Source organism: Schistocerca serialis, chromosome 1 (genome assembly GCF_023864345.2).
Source record: "Schistocerca serialis cubense isolate TAMUIC-IGC-003099 chromosome 1, iqSchSeri2.2, whole genome shotgun sequence".
NCBI classification, from domain to species: Eukaryota; Metazoa; Arthropoda; class Insecta; order Orthoptera; family Acrididae; genus Schistocerca; species Schistocerca serialis.
The window spans coordinates 206250192-206269977 of NC_064638.1; the positions used below are offsets into that span (position 1 = coordinate 206250192).

General features: G+C 42.8%; 1 protein-coding gene across 1 annotated transcript in view; it reads right to left on the reverse strand.

Annotated features, from left to right (window-relative positions):
• Positions 1–1659: 1659 nt before the first annotated feature.
• The window catches only part of LOC126457205 (uncharacterized), a 76367-nt gene continuing 58240 nt past the window's right edge, over positions 1660–19786 (reverse strand). The window contains exon 6 of the mRNA XM_050093308.1: positions 1660–2077. Within this exon, the coding sequence (XP_049949265.1) occupies positions 1970–2077 (108 nt within the window). The 3' untranslated portion in view covers positions 1660–1969. The remainder of the gene's footprint in view (positions 2078–19786) is intronic.

Here is a 19786-nt window from a genome sequence, read left to right on the forward strand (position 1 = left end):
GTATCAGCCCATCTCTTTGCTGCCAAATGTTCTCAAAGGTGTTTGAGAGAGTAGTTTATGATAGGATTTATGGCCATATGACACAAAATGGCTTACTGTCATCTACACAGTTTGGCTTTCAGAGGGATTCTCCACAGAGAAAGGTATATTTAGCCTAACAGATGCAACTCTAGATGAATTAGAAGGTATCCAGTGGGGATCTTTTGTGACCTTGCTAAAGCTTTCAACTGTGTAGATCACAACACATTGCTAAAAAAAAAGCTTCCACACTATGGCATCAAAGACGAAATTTTGACGTAGCTAGAATCTAATCTACACGACAGGAAGCAAAGAACTCTCTTCATGGAGGCAGGTGTAAGACTAAACTCAGACTGGGAAAATATAAAATGCAGAGTCCCCCCCCCCCCCCCTCCCCCCAGGGCCACCAATTTTCCTGATCTACATTAATGATCTACCAGTTACAATTAAAGACAGAGCAAAAATAGTCATGTTTGTGGATGATAAGAGTAGTGTGATCAAGGGTCCCAACTCAACAATGCTGGATACAAATGGTTCACAGCAAAAGCCTGACATAAATTTATGAAAACTAACATTATACAGTTTCAGATAGAAAATAAAATAACTCCAAGTTCCTGAAATGGAGATCAACAACCAAAAAATTTAAGAATGATTAATGGAAAATCTCATATAAAGATGTGAAACAAATACTAACAAAGAGATAGAGGGGCTGGCCAGTACTTACCTCAGCTCAGTACAGCCGATAGATACACAAAACAGAACAGAAAATTTACATTCCTAGCTTTCGGAACTTTGTTCTTTCATCAAGGAGGAGAGAGGGGAAAAAAGGGAAGAAGGGAAAGTGGATTCAGTTACTCACAATCCAGGTTATGAAGCAACAGGGAAAGGTAAACAGGGAGGGTAGCTACCGATACCCCTCACTGTGGTTCCACCTATGGTATGGCTCCTCTATTGTTGAGGCATGCAAGCCAACCCATCTCAGCAAATCCATGGTTCATGGAGGACTTAATTCATATACAATGTATGTTGCAAATTTCTGAGATGATATGGCACTTTCAACTTCATATACTTACATTAACTAGCGCTATCAGTTGATTTCCTTTGCCTATGCAGCTACCAGTATAACCAAATTATCATTTTTAATCATAATATTCCTGAATGGACTGCTGTTGAGGATAAAGAGATAGTGAGACTGTTGGTAGTTGAGACCATTGTTGTGAAACTTTCGTATCTCTTGATATATCTCTGTTGCAATTTTTTTCCAAACCTAAATTTCATCTTGACAATTAGTTGTACGTTGCTAGGTTTTCCAAATCCTGTGATACATCTCTCCTTTACAGTTAACAGTTAGAAACTGTTGTCACACAGTCAAAAGGTGCCTTCACATCTGGAACACGTACCAGCAGTCGAAGCTGTAATACTTTATTGCACATTTGTTTAAAGCACCCTTGTTTAAAAAATGAGTATGACTTTTTAATAAGCATTCTGCAAGCATGCAGCTAGAATGCAATTTTTTTCTATTCATGTATTTTCTGTAATATGGTATGTACTAATCGTTACAGAAATGGTTATATGACTTGTATGGTTGAAATCCCATATAAGTAAGAAACTTTGTTACATAATTAATCACAAAGCAACAAATCAGGAGGAAAAATATATTTCATGACTTTAGAATCGCTCATTAAATTGCTTTTCATTGTACATAAAAGTATTCAGAATAATATAGTTTGTTATGTGATATAAAATCTCCATATTATGCTCAGTATTTAATTTATAGCTTAACACAGCTTATGCCTCAAGGATTATTATTTACTTTGTTACTAAGTACTCAATATTTTACAAGAAGATAAAACAAAAAGTTGTAGAGTAGACAGACAAACTTAGTTGGGTAAACAAACTTATGTTTTCTGTAAACTAAGAGCTGTCAGTTTAAAGACTCTTCATTGTTTATTCATTCACATTCACATTTATCCATATTCCACATGTCCTTTGGCTTAACACAGTCTTCAGGCTTCCTGCCATTAATGCAGTTACACAGACAGTCACTTGCACTGTATTCCTGAAACCATGGAGTGATATAAAGCATTAATACTGCCCATTCACATCAACATAAGGAATAGATCAACATACTGCTAATTTAAAAGTTAATTAGTTGCATGTCCCACAGATTATGTTCATGACACCGCACAATAATTTGAATGTCTCAATTAGTTTACAATAATAATAATAATAATAATAATGCACATTATCAGTTTATCTTTATCTTAGGCTGCATCTGAGACAGTTTTATAATTACAGTAAGTTTAATTATTGGTTAATCAAAACACAAACACAAAATTTCTATTTAAATCATTTTAATTTACTGAAATGTGAACTCATGATGAGGCAATTAATTATTAGACAATGAATTATCAAGTAGAGATTACTTTGATTTGCTGTGAACAATATTGGATCAAGAGAGATCATGAGACTGAACACTCATCTATTACAGTCACTGGCTACCAGCACCAAGACGATAGTTTTGCACCTATCTAAGCTTCCATCAGCCTAACCTCATTTTCACTTCTCATCCTCCCTTCAAGGTGACAATATCAGAGTTCAGTCCTGCACACACACCATGACAGACACATAAAGTGGTCAAAAAATTCTTATCCGAGATCCTCATTGCAAAGTACTCAGGCTTTCCCATGCCACACTTTCTCTACACATGCAACTTGGCTCAGTATGTAAAGCAGTTCATGGCACCAAAAGACATTTCCTCCCACTATCAAGAGCATGTGTCCTCGCAGGTACTAGCCGAGATTTAAGATCCCAAGCTTCAAAAAGTGTCTTCCATTCCTCTGAACCTTACCCAGGCCATTTCTCCCATGAGAGACACTATCAGTACAGCACATCATGTTGGAAAAAAATTGTGTTTCTGCTGAAGAATGCTCAGTGACCAGTTAGTGACTTTCTTCTGTGTCCCAAACTCTTGTGCAACATATGTAAAATGTTTATTTTGTGGATGCATCACCACTAAGGATGCTATTAATATTGTGCGCCTTGGTGCCATTATTTTATTAAATGTTATCATATCAGTAAGTGACTTTCACTAAGAATTATTAAGTTTTGAGACTGTTTCTGTGGTCCCTGGAGTAATTTAGTTAGTTGAATGAACCTGTGCTTTGTCACACATCTCTTTTGAACATTATTTATTAAACCATCACCAATGTACCTATTCTCATGTCCTCAGCTGTAGCTGATTTTCTGTGATTATTTAATTAAGTCAGATAGGGACACATTCCTACAATGGTGACATGACAATAAACTCAGATGACTCAGTTTTCAAATTTGGCGATGTTGCTGGCTGCCTTGGTCCTAGCTGCCCCATTAGGCTTGTGTCCAGACCTGTTCTCACACTCACACTTCATGAGCAACCTCTTATTTCGGTGCTACAAACTCTGTAGTACTGGGCTACTATTTTGTACTTCATGTGATGAACTGTTTCATGCCATGGGCCATAATTTGTGCTTTGCACCACAAGCTATCTCACTTTTGTGCATTTCATGTGTTTGCCACTGTGCCACCTAATGACCATGGCCTCTGCCACTGGCCTGACCAAAACCTTGCCACCCTCAGTTGCCACTCCAGCACCCTCTGATGTTGTTGTCAACTAACTGCACTACTTACAGGGTTATTACAAATGATTGAAGCGATTTCACAGCTCTACAATAACTTTATTATTTGAGATATTTTCACAATGCTTTGCACACACATACAAAAACTCAAAATGTTTTTTTAGGCATTCACAAATGTTCGATATGTGCACCTTTAGTGATTCGGCAGACATCAAGCTGATAATCAAGTTCCTCCCACACTCGGCGCAGCATGTCCCCATCAATGAGTTCGAAAGCATCGTTGATGTGAGCTCGCAGTTCTGGCACGTTTCTTGGTAGAGGAGGTTTAAACACTGAATCTTTCACATAACCCCACAGAAAGAAATAGCATGGGGTTAAGTCGGGAGAGTGTGGAGGCCATGACATGAATTGCTGCTCATGATCTCCACCACGACCGATCCATCGGTTTTCCAATCTCCTGTTTAAGAAATGCCGAACATCATGATGGAAGTGCGGTGGAGCACCATCCTGTTGAAAGATGAAGTCGGCGCTGTCGGTCTCCAGTTGTGGCATGAGCCAATTTTCCAGCATGTCCAGATACACGTGTCCTGTATAATGTTTTTTTCGCAGAAGAAAAAGGGGCCGTAAACTTTAAACCGTGAGATTGCACAAAACAGGTTAACTTTTGGTGAATTGTGAATTTGCTGCACAAATGCATGAGAATTCTCTACCGCCCAGATTCGCACACTGTGTCTGTTCACTTCACCATTAATAAAAAATGTTGCTTCATCACTGAAAACAAGTTTCGCACTGAACGCATCCTCTTCAGTGAGCTGTTGCAACCGCGCCAAAAATTCAAAGCGTTTGACTTTGGCATCGGGTGTCAGGACTTGTAGCAATTGTAAACGGTAAGGCTTCTGCTTTAGCCTTTTCCGTAAGATTTTCCAAACCGTCAGCTGTGGTACGTTTAGTTCCCTGCTTGCTTTATCCATCGACTTCCGCGGGCTACGCGTGAAACTTGCCCGCACGCATTCAACCATTTCTTCACTCACTGCAGGCCGACCCATTGGTTTCCCCTTACAGAGGCATCCAGAAGCTTTAAACTGCGCATACCATCGCCGAATGGAGTTAGCAGTTGGTGGATCTTTGTTGAACTTGATCCTGAAGTGTCGTTACACTGTTATGACTGACTGATGTGAGTGCATTTCAAGCAGAAACCAGAAGTGCGGCTTCAGCTGAACAAAACTTTAGGAGTTTTTCTACGTATCTGTACTGTGTCGTGACCATATGTCAATGAATGGAGCTACAGTGAATTTATGAAATCGCTTCAATCATTTGTAATAGCCCTGTACAGAAGTGCAACACTGCAACATCGACTTGTCCATGAAAGTCGGGGCAGCCCAGCTACCAGCACTGATCCAGACAGATGCCCACACTGGCCTCTGCATCTGCTGCCAACGCCATCCAACATAGTCTCACCACTCCGACGACCAAGACCCTTCCCGCCACCACCACTTTGTCTGGCTGTGGCATGGTTCACCCACCACCCTTCAATCCCTAGGACCCTCGTCTGTGGTTTTCTATGGTAGAGGCCATCTTCATTGGCTCCAGCTTCACCTTGATGGCACCCATTTCACAACAGTTCAAGCTGACATACGCAATGGAGGTCCCTGATGTCATTTTGTTACCTGCAACTGCCCACCACTACAAGACACTTGGGCGCCACCTCATAAGGCAACTCAAGTCCTCCTAAATGCATCCCAATCTGGTCCTTTCCCTGAAGCAGTGAGAGGGCCGGCAAAGCTCCTCGTTCCTGTGCCATTTACAAAGCTTGACCAAGTTCCACAAGATCTCCTATGGCTTCCTGTATAACATCTGCCTGGCTTGCCATCTGGCCCCAAATAAAAAGTGTGGCATCACATGCTGATCTCTCCCTCACTGCCACTGCCAGCCTCAGTCACAGGGCACACGAGACAGTGGCCTCCATGCCCGTTACCACCACCAACACCATGTACTGACTACACTCCCATCCAGCACTGCCAGCCAACAATTACACTGACAGCTGGCTCACCACGAGTTCACATTTTTAGCTTATCATGCCACTCCTCTCTCTACTGGCCCACACCACAATACCCAGCAGCCCAGGATATATGATTTCCTTGTTCACCTTAGTGTGGACTTGGCAACACTGTAGGGTAGGTTTCTGTTTCCCACCTGGACTTTTACTACCCGAGTGCACAGCCCTAACCTCTGATGCAATTATGGCTGCCACCACTAAAACTCCAGCTGTTCCAGCAATACCCCTTGTGATGTGGTCGGTTTCTGTTGATACTGAGAGAGCTTCAAACTGTACCGCTGCAACTGCAAAGAGCCCTGCTCTTGGACCCGAAAGCCCAACATCTGTTAACATTAGGCACACGCAGCTGCTGCGCAGTCTCTCAGTGCCTGTTTGACAGTGATTTCACTCAGCTATGCCATTCCTGATCGACAACGGCTGAGACCTGTCTATCTTCTTGTGTCGGCTCATACAGGCCCCTGGCATTACATCAGTGATCCTTCTGATGGTGGTGAACAACTCTACAAATCTACTATCACCACCTATGGCGTGTACCATTGCATCTGCAACCTTGACCTGCAATGGGACCTCCCCAACCACATTATGAGAATGGATTTCATTGGGCAGTAATGTCTGCTCTCTGATGTTGGCTGGAACCTTACTGACAGCTGTACTAGGGGATCAACTAAGAGCACCATCCAATTTGCTGTCTTCTTCAGTATGAAGCAGGCGGCTGGCATACTCTGGCCCATATGTTGACTTCCTGGCATAGTTTCCTGGTTTCAAACTTCTGTCCAGTGTACCTTAGTAGGTCTGTCATTCAGCTGCCCATTGTGTAGATACCACACCTTCTGTCTTCTGCTGGCTACAATCTCAAGTTCATCAAGGTGGAGTTTCACAAGCTGACTTCCGCCACCATGCTCCACCCTTTGAAGAGCCCATGGGTGTCTGCCCTTCACTTTCTCAAGATGAATGTCTTCTGGCACTCCTCCAGCAATTACTATGTGCTAAACTCTCTTACAATTCCTGGCTGGTACCCTGTGCCATTCCTACAATAATGTACAAGCTGGAGCTACAATCTTCAGTACAATCAACTACAGTAGAGCTTTCACCTAGGTTCTTGTCACACTCAAGGACATCCCGAATATTGTCATCATCACGTCATTCCACTTGTATGAGAGTGGCTTTATTACCTTCAGCCTCTGAGGTTGTCCTGGTGTTTCACCTACTTGAATGAAATCTTCATTTTCTCAGTGACACTTGAAGAACACTGCAAGCACCTTCACATGATCTTTGAATGCCTCCAGGATGCTGGCATCATTGTCAACACCGCAAAGCTTGTTTTCTGTGTCAGGAAAGAGATACTCCTTGGTCATACCATGTCCGCTGCCAACTCTCGTTCCCAGCCCAACCTCCCTTGATTTCCCACACCTTGCGACAGTCAAGTACCTCCATCATTTCTGCAGCTTGCTCAACTTCTGCCACTGCTAAATGAGGAATTCCACTGCTATGCAGGAGCCACTCACCACTGTCCTTTATAGCATCAAAACAAAGGGGAACAAACTGATACCATGGACACTACAAATGAAGACAGCTTCAGTGCCACCAAGTGCAACTTGGTGGACACTACCCTGCCTGCTCATCCCACTCCATCCCCCTGGCTCACTTGTCATCAGACTGATGCAAGTGAGGCAGCCATCAGTGCTGTCCTGCAGAAGCATGTTAGTGGTACTTGGTATCCACTCGAATTTTTTCAGCTGCTAGCTCTCTGCCACTCAACAGCACTGGAACACAAATGGCAGAGAGCCCCTCACCATCTACAAGGCAATCAAATACTTTTGGCTGTTGGTAGAATCCCATTCTTCACCAACCACAAACCTGTAATGTTTTCCCTCTCAAAAGATATTGACCAGTGATCCCCACATAAATTCAATCAATAGTCATTCATCTTAGAGTTTACTGCTGACATATGTCAAGTTGCCATAATTGACATCATCACCACCAACTATCTCAGCTGCAGCTGCACTGTCGCTTCATCTCTGTACTATGAGGCCCTCAGCACTGGCCAGGAGCACAAACTGGAACTCACTCACCTCTGCCTGGTTGCTGCTTTGGGCCTTCACTTCATTGTACTTTGGTCCATGGCTCCGACAGCAATACATGGTGTGAAGTATCCACTGGCTCACTGCACCTGTTCCTGCCCACTGCCTTCCACAAGGCTTCAATTGACTTTTATATAATCTGGTTCAAAGCAGCATGCATGCACACTTCCACCACTCTGCCTCTGGTACATATTGGCCTTCATATCACTCACAAAGCTGACATGGAGATTTCAGCTACTGACATTGTTTATGTGCCAGTCACTCATAGTGCCAGACCACTTCCTGAAGCTCACCGATCTGCCTCTCTCCTGCAACACATCTGCCTCCCTGCAGTAAATGACAAACTCATAGAACATTCACTCACAGTGACCTCACCTCATACACCCATGACATGCTGTGCTTCAATGTTCATCAGTCCCCATTTTGCCCACACTACTCCCCCCCCCCCCTCTCCCCCACCAGCTCCTGAGGCAATACTCCAAGAAATTCACCCTACATCTTCAAGACACTCCTACCTGTGTCTCAATCAAATCAATAGCCTGAGGCCTACATGCTGCCTGGCCTCACACCACTCAGCCCAACCACCATCCTCATCAACATTCTACAGCCGCCCACCAACGATAAAGCCAGCATCAGTGCCAACACCATTCGCAGTACCCCTGCTGCCAACCTGCAGTGATGCCATCCTACTGCACCACTGCCTTGGACATGGCAGCAATTCCATCAAATTATGCCGGTACTGCTCCCAACTCTGTCCCCAATCCACCAGCCACTAACAATGCAGGCATAAACATCATCGATGTCGAGGGCACTCCCACCCCTGTCCCTCTACCTCTCCTGACGCCATTTCACCTATGCTATATGCTAACTACACCCCTGATGCCACACTGCCAACCTTGCTACATATGTCAGTCTCTTAGTGGCATTATTTCATACTTTTGCAGTGCTCTAGCCCAGACCTGCCAGCCACTGTCCTAAATCACAGAGTGCCTGATGTGTGCATTTCGCACTGTCAAATGTGGCCTCTAAGTTGTCAGCCACTCCACATAGTGACCTAGCAGTGCCACACTGTTCCTGCATCTACCATCCCGACTGCCAACATTACCCAGCACCTGCTCGCTGCATGTGCAGATCCTGAAATAGGCTGCTCTTCATTCATTTTCCCTTCACCTCCTTGCTCTAGTAGACCTGGCTCAGCACCCCACAACCCACGCACCACCAGCTGATATATCACTCAGGCACTCACTAGCTCCTCCCTGTCATGCAGTGCCCCTGCACTACTGAATGCCAACTACCTGCCTAACTCATGCCTGTCGTCCTGAAGTCAGTTGGCAGCCCTGAGCCTCACCATTGGTAAAACACACCTTTCTGCTAGTACCAGCCTCCATCATTGCCACTTTGTTCCTCCTCCATGTACCATTCTTGTGGGAGTGGGAACTGTGTGATGGCCCTCCACCGCACATTGGTCTAAGCAACCCAGCCTCATTCCGTATGTGCCTAACTCACTAGTGCCATCTGCTACTGCAGCACCTCTGCCTGCCTCCACCCAAAGCTCTCAGTTCTTTTGTGCAACTGGACAACCGTCTACTATGGTGGTGGCTATGGGGACCAAGACTATAGCTCCACAACTAGCTAGACTTCTATTGGCCTAACCTCACTCTGAGTTCTCATCTTCCCATCAAGGTGACAACATCTCAGTTCGATCCCACACGCACAACATGATGGACATGCCATGTGGCTGTGCCCTTCATATCTGAGGTGCTCATTGCCAAATACTGAAAATCATCCATGCCATGCAGTCTCTACCCATGCAATGCAGGTTGGTATGTAAAGCAGTGCATCACACTACAAGACATTCCCTCCAGCTGGCGAGTGCGTGTGGCTATGCAGGTACTAACCAAGATTTAACATCCCACCCATCATGGGTGGTACACTCATATCAAAAAATTGTGTTCCATTTCCTTGAATCTTGCCATGACCATTTCTTCCATGAGAGACATTACCAGTTCCATGCCTTGTATCAGCAAAAATCATCTCTGTGCTAGTGAATATTCAGCAACCAGTTACTGACTTTGTTCTGTGTCCCACACTCAAGTGGAACATGAGTAGAGCATTTATTTTCCTGGCAAATTGTCACTAAGGATGCTATTATTACTCTACCTCATGGTGCTGCTCTTTTATTTCATGTTATTTTCTCAGCAAGTGACTTTTGCTAAGAAATATTAATTTCCGATACCATTTCAGTGCTCCCTACAGTAACTGAGTTAGCTGAATAAACCTGTTGTTTGTCTTAAACCTATTGTGAACATACCTCACTGTGCTAGTGCTCAACATGCTAGTTCTCACATCCACGATCTAAGTTTTTTTTGTGATTATTTAAGTACATTCCTACATGCTCTTTTGCGAAACAATGTTCTGTATTACTTCCACCTGTTGTGCAATTAGTTGTCAATCTATTACATCCTACAGTTGCTCAATGTGGGACATGTTTTAGTGATTGTTTGCCCAGTGTAGTTGGCAGTTGTATTCATCAGCATATCTGTCACAAGGAAGGTATGTAAGGGATTTGTTTTGCTGGAAGAGAATACATTTTATATATGATGCTAGAGCAGACTGTGTAATGTTCTGATGCATCCTAGACTGTCCAGTTTTCCTTCAACAAACCCCAGAAGTGTAGAGTTATTATAGACTATCGTTCCCCAGCTTATGTTACCCACAATTAACCCATCACTGCCTATTACACCTTAGCCTGTCTTTTCTATACCACACTTACAAATAACCATTACAAATTCAAAGGCAGAATCTACTCATCATCATCATCATCATCATATTCTTCTTCTACTACTACTACTACAGTTTCCAGCCCCTGGTTGGGTCTGTTTCGAACATAAGCCTCTCCATCTTGTCCTGTCCTCCCACCACCAATCTCTCTCTCTCCATTCTTCTTTCAATTGTGGAAAACCTTGTGGAAACCCTTACACTGTAAGACCTGGAGGAGCACTCAAGACATCACTTCCACAAATTATCAAACTTCTTGACAATGTACTCCTGCCTTGGAGCACCACTGCCCATCAACACCAATTTCACCCACAGAGAACCCCCTTATTAACCCTTCGTAGCAGCCAGACCCTGCATGCTGACCTTGTCAGTTTGCCTCATCCTCCAAAACTCCCTTCCAGCATTCCATGAAATAGAGAACTCAGACAAACCCGAAACATTGTTGTTAACATTTCCACCAATCCCACAGAAGATTCAACCCTATACAAAAGCCTCACCTATAGGCCTGCACACATTTTTAACCACATTGGGCTTGTCAAAGGACTAATTTTCTTCTCTCAATCACTAAAGTTGAAACGCCCTTTTCTGCAAATCCCTCCAACCAGTCAATCTAATAGCAGCATTTAACCTTGCCTCTCCCAGTTAGTACCACCATCCAATTGTCACGCCCATCTCATTGTCACCTAACCGCCCCCTATTCACCTTCCAGGAATTCTTTGCCTCCAGATTGGCCTCACTGTACTACCCCAGGTCTCTCTGTAAGAATACTAACTTCTTAGTAGAAGAAAGGACAGCCATTTACAGCCTCAAAACATCCTGATGTAATCATCCTCCCTGCAGAAAAAGGCTCCACCACTGTCATGATGAATCACAGTGATTACCACGGAGAACACTTCTGCCAACTGTCTGAGTCCTTTACCTATGTGGTCGTCCATAGTAATCCCATTCCAGAAATCCACCATAATAACCTCTAATCCTGAGTGAAAGCCTTTGGCTCATTCCAGAATCTCTCCCCTGAGTCTATCTGCTTTCTCACCCACAACAATCCCCCCTGCCCCCCCCCCCCCCCTCACACACACACCAACCTTCTACATGCTTCCCATAGTCCACAGACCTAACAGTCTTGGATGCCTCAATGTAGTCAGTTACTGTGCTCTTGCTGAGAGGATTTCCACTCTTGTCAACCTGCACCTCCTACCAACTCCCCAAAGCTTAGCTTCTTTCATCAAAGATACTGCCAACTTCCTTCATTAACTCTCAATCATCCCCACACCATTACTACCTGGATCCCTACTGATCACTGTTGATGCCACCTCCCTGTACACCAACACTGCTCATGCCCTATTTCTCCTGCTGTCCTTCCGACTCCAAACCCAGAGCCACTGTCCTCATACATCTTACCAACTATATTGGTATGCACAGCTACTACTCCTTTGGGGGGAGGTTTGTAAACAAATCTGCAGCACAGTCATTGGCATCTGCTTGGCACCTTCCTATGCTAACCTATTTATGGATCATCTAGAGAGAACCTTCCTAGCCTCCTGAAATTCCAAACCCCTTGTCTGGTCCAGGTTCATTGATGATATCTTCATGGTCTGAACTTGGGGTGAAGACACACTATCCTCATTCCTCCACATCCTTAGCACCTTCTCTCCCATCCACATCATGTGGTCCTCCTCAAACCTACGTGTCACTTTACTGGATGTTGACCTCAAGCTTTCTGACAGCTCTATCTACATGTCTATCCATATTAAACCTACTAAGCACCAACAGTACCTAGATTTTTGATTTGACAGCTATCACCCCTTCCACAACAAAAACTCACTCTCATACAGCCTGGCCATCTGCACACGGGGTATCTGCAGTGATGAGATTTCCCTTGCCCAGTGGCTAAAGGTCTCACATAAAACACAGATTTCTCGTGCCATATCCTCATTTATACCTAATCCTCCCACCATCCCCAAGAATCAGCTAGGAAGGAGTACCCCCCCCCCCCCCTCAGCACCCAGTATGACTGTACTGGAGCAACTGAACCATATCGTCCTCAAGGGTTTTGGTTATCTATGACCATGCCGGGAAATGAGGGCATCCTACCCCAGATCCTTTCCACTCCTTCCAAAGTAATACTAGTAGACTTCTCTTGGCCAGGAATGCTTGTTTTGACTGTACTAGTCTGCTTTTTATGTCTTCCTTGCTCTGTCCATCATCGGTTAATTTGCTGCCTAGGTAACTTCTTTACCTTCATCTGCTTCACGAATGCCAACTCTTCGGTTATGTTTCTCCCTGTAGTCATTTCTTCTACTTCTCGTTACTTTCACCTTTTCTCAGTTTACTCTCAATTCGTATTCTGTCTGTTCATTCCATTCAGCAAATTGTGTAATTCTCCTCCACTTTCACTGAGGATAGCAACGTCATCAGCGAACTATACCATTGATATCCTTTCCCCTTGAATTTTAATTCCAGTTTTGAACCTTTCTTTTATTTGTGCCATTGCTTCTTTGATGTACAGATTAAACTGTAGTGAGAAAAGACTACATCCCTACCTTACACCCTTTTTAATCTGAAGACTTTGTTCTAAGTCTTCCAATCTTATTGTTCCCTCTTGGCTGTTGTACACATTATACATCTTTCCCTACAGCCTGCCCCAATTTGTCTCAGAATTTTTAACATATTGCACCATTTTGCATTGTGGAATGCTTTTTCCAGGTTGATAAATCTGATGAAGAGGTCTTGATTTTTCTCTTGTCTTCCATTATCAACTGCAATGTCAGAATTGCCTCTCTGGTGCCTTTACCTTTCCTAAAACCAAACTGATTGTCATCTAACACATCCTCAATTTTCTTTCCCATTCTTCTGTATATTATTCTTGTCAGCAACTTGGACTGTTACGCTGGCTGTATGATGATTCTTGCTTCTTGTTGGCTCTTGCAATGTTTGGAATTGTGCGGATGATGTTTTTCCGGAAGTCAGATGGTATATTGCCAGAGTCATACACTCTACACACCAAGGTGAATGGTTGTTTTGTTGCCACTACCCCCAGTGATTTTAGACATTCTGATGGGGTGTTATCTGCCCAGTCTGCCTTATTCGATATTAAGTCTTCCAAAGCTCTTTTAATTCTGATTCCAGATCTGGATCCCCTATCTCTTCTATCTCAACTCCTGTTTTTTCTTCTATTACATCATCAGATAAGTTTTCTCCCTCATAGAGGCCTTCAATATACTCTTTCCACCTATCTGCTCTCTTCTCTTCATTTACCAGTGGAATTCCTATTGCACTCTTAATGGTACCGCCCTTACTTTTAAATTCATCATAGCTTGTTTGACTTTTCTATATGCTGGGTCAGTCCTTCTGACAACCATTTCTTTTTCAATTTCTTCACATTTTTCACGCAGCCATTTTGCCTTAGCTTCCCTGTACTTCCTATTTATTTCATTCCTAAGTGACATGTATTTTGACATTCCTGAATTTCCCTGAACATTTTTGTACTTCCTTCTTTCATTGGTCAACTGAGTATTTCTCCTGTTACCCCTGGTTTCTTCACAGTTACCTTCTTTGTACCTATGTTTTTGTTTTCACCTTCTGTGATTGCCCTTTTTAGAGAAGCTCAGTCCTCTTCAACTGAGCTGTCTACTGAACTATTCCTTATCACAGTATTTGTGGCCTCAGAGAACTTTAAGAATATCACTTCATTCCTGAGTACTTATATATCCCATTTCTTTGTGCACTGATTCTTCCTAATTAGTCTCTTAAACTTCAGTCTACTCTTCATCACCATTAAATTATGATCTGAGTATACATCTGCTACTGAATATGCATTACAATTCAGTATCTTATTTCAGAATCCCTGCCTGACCTTGATGTAATGTAACTGAAGTCTTCCCATATCTTCTGGCCTTTTCCATGTGTGCCTCCTCTTCTTGTGATTCTTGAACAGAATATTTGCTCTTACTAACTGAAATATGCTGCATAACTCAATCAGTCTTTCTCCTCTTTCATTGCTACCAGCAAGCTGATATTTTCCCATAACCCTTTGTTCTACTGCTTCTCCTACAACCACATTCCAATCCTCCATAACTATTAGATTTCCATCTTCCTTTACATACTGAATGATGTATTGAATGTCTTCATACACATTCTCTATCTCGTTATCTTCAGATTGTGATGTCAGCATGTGTATCTGAACTATCATTGCCATGCTGTTGATTCTGATGAGAACAACCCTATCACTGAAATGTTCACCGTAACTCACTCTATTTCCTACATTCCTGATTATAATGAATTCTATTCCCAATATCCCATTTTCTGCTCCTACTGATATTACTCTACACTCATCTGACCAGAAATCATTGTCTTCTTTCCATTTCACTTCACTGACCCCACTATATCTAGACCAAGCCTTATCATTTTCCTTTTCAGATTTCATAGCTTTTCTACCTTGTTCAAACTTGTGACATTCCAAACCCTGACTTGTAGAATATTATCCTTCCATTTGTTACTCAATGTTTTTCTCATGGGTACCTCCCCATTGTCAGTTCCCTCCTGGAGATCTGAATGGAGATATCATCATGACACTTTTTCAATTACAGGCCACTTGTCCTGTGGATTCACATAGTGTGTCTATAATGCAGTGGTTTCCATTGCCTTCAGCATCCTCATGTTTTTGATCACTGCTGAGTCTCCCACCTTTAAGGGCACAGAGCAAGAGAATGCCCCGGACTTCTGTTCTCTCCTACACCAAGTGTCATATCGCTGTGGAGGATCCAGGTGAAGACCCTGTCACAGGCTTGCCCTATCCCACCAGAGGCAGAGCCACAGGTGAAAGTAGCCATGCCATAGAAGTTGCATCTGAAAAGTTTGCTGAATAGTCCCAGGTGTTAAAAACTACACTGGTTATAATGATGTGCCCATGCATAAGCACTGAGAAACATGTCAACAAGTGCTCTATCATGTAAATCACCAAAGTGATGCTGTGATGTATATTGCAGCAAAGCTAACAGAGTTTGTGTGAGAACTTGTGTAATTCAAAATGGAGTGCAAAATGCAGCAAGGTCTTAACTGAAGTTTTGCTTCAAATTAGGGAATACAGTGAGGGAGACTCATCGAATGTTAGTCTAAGTTATGGTGTTGAAGCACTGAGTAAAAAGTGTGCTTCAGTAGTTTAAACAGTTTAGAGAAGAAAAGAAGGTGTCAAGGATGAGCTGCGTTTGAGTCGACCATCAACAAGCACAATCCCAGACAACATCACTGAATGTGACAGATGCTTGCAGATGATCAGCAGCTTTCTGTGAAAATGATAGTAAAAGTGTTGAAGATAAGCAAAAACAACGTAAGAATTATTATTCATAAACATTTGAATATGTGCCTGATTTGTACCACAAACGTTGATAGATGAGGAAGAGCAAACTCAAATGGAAACATCTAGGACTGATCTGGGAAAACATCATTCCTCATCCTCCAATTGATGACAGTGCAAGATCTTGTGGCCAACTCTGGTGATACCAAATCAGCTGCATTTGCACAATGTGGGCCAGATGCTGACAGACTTATCCATCCCATTTCACAGACCACAGTAGCTGACATCACTTCCAAGCTCCAAGGGCTCATTGCTTGGAGGCAACAGTGACCATGTGTTCGTGAGTTGTATATGTATGTGTGCTTGTACATGTGATGAAGGATTTCATTCAATAACTGTTGAACTGTCTACTTTTAAATGTCCCTATCGACCATGTGTTCGTGAGTTGTATATGTATGTGTGCTTGTACATGTGATGAAGGATTTCATTCAATAACTGTTGAACTGTCTACTTTTAAATGTCCCTATCTTCTGCTCAACGCCTCTTCTATGTGATGAATAGTATTCAATCGAATTCTTATTCTTATTCCATCCCAGAATTTGAAAAGAAAGAATGAGATGTACTGGCATTGAGTAAATGAAAACTTCACATGCAACTCCACATTTCTGATGATAGTGCCACTGAGTACAATATTATAACATTTTGGTAGTTGCCAACCTTCCCAGGTTGACTTTTCCCTGTTCTGCATGCCTGCTAACATGTCTGTTGAAACATTTATTCACTGCAGGAATGTATAATCAGTTTATCAGTCCTTCACTTCCCACAATTATTACACCAGTTTCACTCCCGAGAAGATTATCATGCTACCTCTGTAACTCTATTATAGCCAGTCCTTCTGCAAAGTCAAGTGACTGTATGTCTTCTCTTCAAAACTACCCTGGTCTGAAACGCATCAAGCAAAACTCTCCATCGAAGCTATGATTTCTTTTGGCCATTTCATTAGATTAAGTCCATTCTACCAGCTGTTTGCATAAATCATACAAAATAAGATTTCTGATTTCCTGGTAATTTCATTATTTCCTACACTCCTCCTCAACCTACTTTCCAATATATGGCTTATATCCTTGTGTGTATGCTGTAAAAGTAGTTCTGCACATGAATAAAGGAAAAATAAATATTGTTCTATTCCAATATTAGGAAAAGGAAAAATTTCTACTCACTGTAAAGATGACATATTGAATTGAAAACATGCACAATGAAAACACTGTTACACATTATGGCTTTTGGCCAAAGACCTCTTCAGCAAAGAGAGCACACACACAAAACATACACACATTCACACAAACAAGCACACCTCATGCACACAAAACCGCTTACTACCAACAGCTCCACCCAGAATATACAAAGGGTATTCAAAAAGTTTTTCACAGTAGTCTATAATTTTTTGTTTTTTTTTGCAGGAGGAGAATGAAATTTTTTGTGAACATACTTGGAACATTTAGCTATAAGTTGTTATATAAAAGTATTTTCTTTTATTTACAGGTGAGCCATAATGGACTGTGAAGTAGACGTCAGGTTGCGACAACAGTCGGTGATGGAGTTCCTCTTCAAGACCAGCGATGACTCTGCCACATCGATTCACAGGACGTTGCTCCCTATTTACGGGGAGGACACAGTGGATCACAGCAGTATCCAGTGGTGGTTGAAGAGTTTTAAAGAAGGTGATTTCTCTGTACTGGACAATCCATGATGGGGTAGACCATTGACAGCATGACAGATGTGTGATGACACGACAGCTTGTTGAAATGACACATTTGTCATTGGGTAATGTGATATCGCTGGTACAGTCACTAGGGTACAGAAAAATCTGTGCACATTGGGTGCTTAGATTATTGAAAAGAGAAATGAAAACGATGAGGAAGAATGTGTGCGAGGGTCTCATAGAGACCTTTACTGAAGAGTGAAAATGGTGTTTTGATGGCATCATTACCCAGGATGAAATACAGTTGTTTTTGTCCAAACCTGAGAGCAAACCCCAATCCATGGAGTTCCCCTCAGAAGAAGAAACCAAGACTTTCACAAACAGCAGGCCGAAAGGTGAGGGCCTCCTTCTTCTGGTATCAGTGTCGTGTCATTTTCATTGGCATTTTGGAACCTGGTTCCACAATTAATTGGGACCGTTACTGTTTGTCATTGGACAAGCTGCAATGTGCCATGAAGACCCATAGGCCACAGCTTCAGTGTCAGCTGAACAGGCTACACCATGACAATGCCAAACCCCATACAGTCCTTATGGCACAGGAGAAAATCAGGAAAATGGGTTGGAAAATTGTTCCTCATCCTCCCTTCAGTCCAGACTTGACTCCAACTGATTTTTACCTCTTTGGTCATCTGAAGGCACACTTGCACGTTAAAACATTTGACAGTGAATAAGACGTTATTTCCTGTGTCAAACAATGGTGTAAAAGTCAATCCCTAGAATTTTACCAAAGTACATTTACATCATGGAAAGAACTTTGGGCCAGATGTGTCACAGCTGATGGAGGCTACATTGACTAGGCTAAATGTATAGCTAAATGTTCCAAGTATGTTCACAAAAAATTCTCCTCCTGAAAAAAATTAAAAAAAATTAGAGATGATTGTGAAAAACTTTTTGAACACCCTTTGTAACTATCGCATGAATAACAACCTGGAATGGGGCAAGGAAGGGGAAGGGGTAGGGGTAGCAGGGAAGAGGTGGGGACAAAAAGAGCACTGTCTGGCAGGGCATGCAGGGACTAGATGGCAGCCTGACAAGAATTGCAGGTGCAGCTGGAGTGGGGCAGAGAAGGGGGAGGGGTAGGGGTAGCAGGGAAGGGGTGGGGGCAGAAAAGAGCACTATTTGGCAGGGCATGCAGGGACTAGATGGCAGCCTGACAAAAATGATAGGTGCAGCACCGGGAGGTGGGGTGTTTGACAGAAACAACAGGGAGCAGAAAAGGAGAGAATCAGGGAAGGAGTAAGGACAGGTGAGTGCATTTACCGAGGGTGGCAAACAGTGAGGGTGTAAGGATGTGAAAAGGGAGGATGTGGTGGGACAGAGGGACAGAAACCATTCAGTGGAGGGAGTTGGGATAGTAGAACACTGTAGGTTGAGGCCAGGATAATTTCAGGAGTGGAGCATGTGTTGTACAGGTAATTCTGATTTGTGCTTTTCAGAAAAGCTGGTGGTGGATGGGAGGATACAGATGGCCCAGGTTGTGAAGCAGCCTTTGAAATAAAAAATGTTATGTTTAAATCCATGTTGAGCCACAGATTGGTCTATTTTGCTCTTGGCCACAGTTTGGTGGTGGATGTTCCAACTTGATACCTGGTTTGTTGTTGTTGTTGTTGTTGTTGTCTTCAGTCCTGAGACTGGTTTGATGCAGCTCTCCTTGCTACTGTATCCTGTGCAAGCTTCTTCGTCTCCCAGTACTTACTGCAACCTACATCCTTCTGAATCTGCTTAGTGTATTCATCTCTTGGTCTTCCTCTATGATTTTTACCCTCCACACTTCCCTCCAACGCTAAATTTGTGATCCCTTGATGCCTCAGAACATGTCCTGCCAACCGGTCCCTTCTTCTTATCAAGTTGTGCCACAAACTCCTCCCCAATTCGATTCAATACCTCCTCATTAGTTATTTGATCTACCCATCTAATCTTCAGCGTTCTTCTGTAGCACCACATTTCAAAAGCTTCTATTCTCTTCTTGTCCAAACTATTTATCATCCATGTTTCACTTCCATACATGGCTACACTCCATACAAATACTTTCAGAAACGACTTCCTGACACTTAAATCTATAGTCGATGTTAACAAATCTCTCTTCTTCAGAAACGCTTACCTTGCCATTGCCAATCTACATTTTATATCCTCTCTACTTCGACCATCATCAGTTATTTTACTCCCCACATAGCAGAA